The sequence below is a fragment of the Corapipo altera genome, unplaced genomic scaffold (assembly GCF_003945725.1).
Source record: "Corapipo altera isolate COAL_440 unplaced genomic scaffold, ASM394572v1 166, whole genome shotgun sequence".
Lineage (NCBI taxonomy): Eukaryota > Metazoa > Chordata > Aves > Passeriformes > Pipridae > Corapipo > Corapipo altera.
This window is the reverse complement of record NW_020885141.1, coordinates 87,842-90,382: the sequence shown is the minus strand read 5'-3', so window position 1 is coordinate 90,382 and position 2,541 is coordinate 87,842. Positions and strand designations below refer to the sequence as shown.

The window sequence follows — 2,541 nt, the reverse complement described above, 5'->3', positions numbered from 1 at the left end:
CCCTTCTCCTGTGTTCCCTGCTCTTTTATTCCCTTCTCCTGTGTTCCTTCTCCTGTATTCCCTTCTCCTGTGTTCCTTCTCCCCCCTGCCAGAGGGCAGGGTTAGGTGGGTTATTGGGCAGGAATTCCTGGCTGGGAGGGTGGGGAGGCCCTGGCCCAGGTTTTCCCAGAGAAGCTGTGGCTGCCCCTGGATCCCTGGCAGTGTCCAAGGCCAGGCTGGAGCAACCTGGGCTCATGGAAGGTGTCCCTACCCATGGACAGGGAGTGGCTCTGGGTGGGATTTCAGGTCTTTTCCAACCCAAACCATTCCATGGTTCCTTGACCCCAGGCCTGGGTGCTGCTCTCAGGAATCCTTCCCCACCTCCCACGGAGTGGGATCACCAAGTCCCTGCCCTTCCTGCACCCAGTGTCGGTGCCGTGGGCTCTGGGATGCTGGAATTGCTTTGGGATCTTCCCACGTGGTGGGTTCCCCCCCAGATGTCTCGGTCACTGTTCCCAGGAGCCGGGACCGCCAGGAAGCCCCAGCTGGGATCAGATGCCATGAAATCCATCCCTGGGAACCATCTGGCCCTAAAGCACCACCCAAAGCTGCCCCAGATCCCTGTTCCCAGCCCGTGGTGTCCAGTCCCTTTTCCACAGGCAGCCAACGCAGTGTGGGATTGCTGGGAAAGGGCCCTCCCAGGGCGCTCCCTCCCTCTGGGCAGAGATCCTTGGGATTTTCCATGCTCTGGAGCAGGCCCAGGTGCTCTGTGTGCTCTGGATGTGCTTTCTGAGCTCCAACAGTCCCGCTCTTTTTTTTTTTTTGATCTATTTAATTTTCCATAGGAAAACAGAAACAAATCCAAGAAACCTTCGTTATGAAAGAGCCAGGTTTTGAATTTATTTGCTTTTTGGTGGAGTCACGTATCCCAGTTCCCGGAGCTCTGGGAGCCCTTGGAGCATCCCCAGCCTGGCAGGTCCAGCTCTGGTGACTCAGAGAGGGAACACACAGCCCAGAACGGACACTGAGCCTGGAAAACGCTCCCTGGGAAGGTGCTTTTCCAGGCAGGAATGCTCTGCGTGGCCGGGGCTGCTCTGGCTGAGAGGGGAAAACCAGGACCTCGGGTCCTGGAGACCCGGCTGGGAAAAATGGGGATAAAACACACTTTGGTTGGATTGGATTCCGTGTTTGGGTCCGTTGGCACATCCCACCCGTCCCTCCTGTGCTCCCACCAGAGTGCCCAGCCTGGAAAATCTGGGGGTCAGTTTTCTTGTTTAGTGAGTGTTTTCCCCCAGGATATTCCCGGGGGATGCCCAGGGATCCCCCAGGATCAGGGGCCTCTCCTTCCTGCTGCTTCTCCCGGCACAGCTCTGGGATATCGCTCTGCCCAGGGGTCCCCTGGGAATGGCACCCCCAGGTATCCGTGCTGGCATCTCCCAGCATCCTTGTTCCCATTTGGAAAGCTCTGGCTCCAGCAGGTGGGGGTGGCTTGGGAAGCTTTGGGGTGGCTCAAATCCGAGAGGTGGGAATAGTGTGGTAGGGACTGGGTCTGATATCCACAGGGAAGCAGCTTCCAGGAGGGATCTGGGGCGCTCTGGGTCTGCTGGGAATGGGGCTTTGGACCCCTTTGCTGCTCCCTGTCCACCTGGAAAAGCCCCAGGAACTGGGATGAGCTTCCTGGTGCTGCCATATAAACCTGGGAGGGGAATGAGATGGGAGAGTCCTTCCCTGTCCCTGCTCCCAAACCAGGGATGGAGGGATGGATGGGGGGTTGTGGTGGATTTAAAACAACTGGGATGGATGGATGGATGGAGGGATGGATGGATGGAGGGATGGATGGATGGAGGGATAGCTGGATGGAGGGATGGAGGGATGGATGGATGGATAGCTGGATGGAGGGATGGAGGGATGGATGGATGGATAGCTGGAGGGAGGGATGGAGGGATGGATGGATGGATAGCTGGAGGGATGGGATTTGGGGAGCCGGTGCCTTCCCAGACCTTGTTCCCAGCATCTCCAGGAGCTCCTGGTGGGATCAGCCCTTGGTCTAAGCCCAGACAAATACATTCAAACTGTCCCTGGTGGCTCAAAATCCCGAAAAATAAATGCTAAAAAAAATAAATCCCCCAAAAATGCCGCTGCCAGGGGGGTGTGGTGCTGCTGCCAGGGAGAGAGGAGGAGCTGGGAACTGCACCATGCAGCCTGGAAGCAGCGGGATCTGAAATTCCTGAGGTTATGGAATCATTAAGGTTGGAAAAGACCTCCAGGATCATCCAGCCCAAGCACTCCTGTGCTGGAAGTTGGTGGCAGTGTCCCTGTGGGAGCTGGGGTGGATCTGGGGACACGGGTCCTCAGCAGCTCCCTCATCCCTACATTCCCCCCCCAGAGTCCGTAAGGATGAATGGCTCCGAGCTCGCCAGCACCACGGCATCCAGTCCCAAATCCAAGGAGGATCCGGTGGTGAACGGGCACGATGAGAAGGAGAACAACCCCTTCGCTGAGTACATGTGGATGGAGAACGAGGAGGACTTCAACAGGCAGGTGAGATTCCCAGCTCCAGGG

At 57.4% G+C, this 2,541-nt stretch overlaps 1 protein-coding gene across 2 annotated transcripts in view; it reads left to right on the top strand.

Moving 5' to 3' along the window:
- The first annotated feature begins 848 nt into the window (after positions 1-848).
- Positions 849-2,541, top strand: part of PAIP2B (poly(A) binding protein interacting protein 2B) — a 7,586-nt gene continuing 5,893 nt past the window's right edge. Inside the window, exons 1-2 of one of the 2 annotated variants that reach the window (XM_027670136.1) lie at positions 849-1,031; positions 2,366-2,520. In XM_027670136.1, the coding sequence (XP_027525937.1) occupies positions 2,377-2,520 (144 nt within the window). In that variant the 5' untranslated portion in view covers positions 849-1,031; positions 2,366-2,376. The remainder of the gene's footprint in view (positions 1,032-2,365; positions 2,521-2,541) is intronic. The other variant, XM_027670135.1, reaches the window with a different exon arrangement.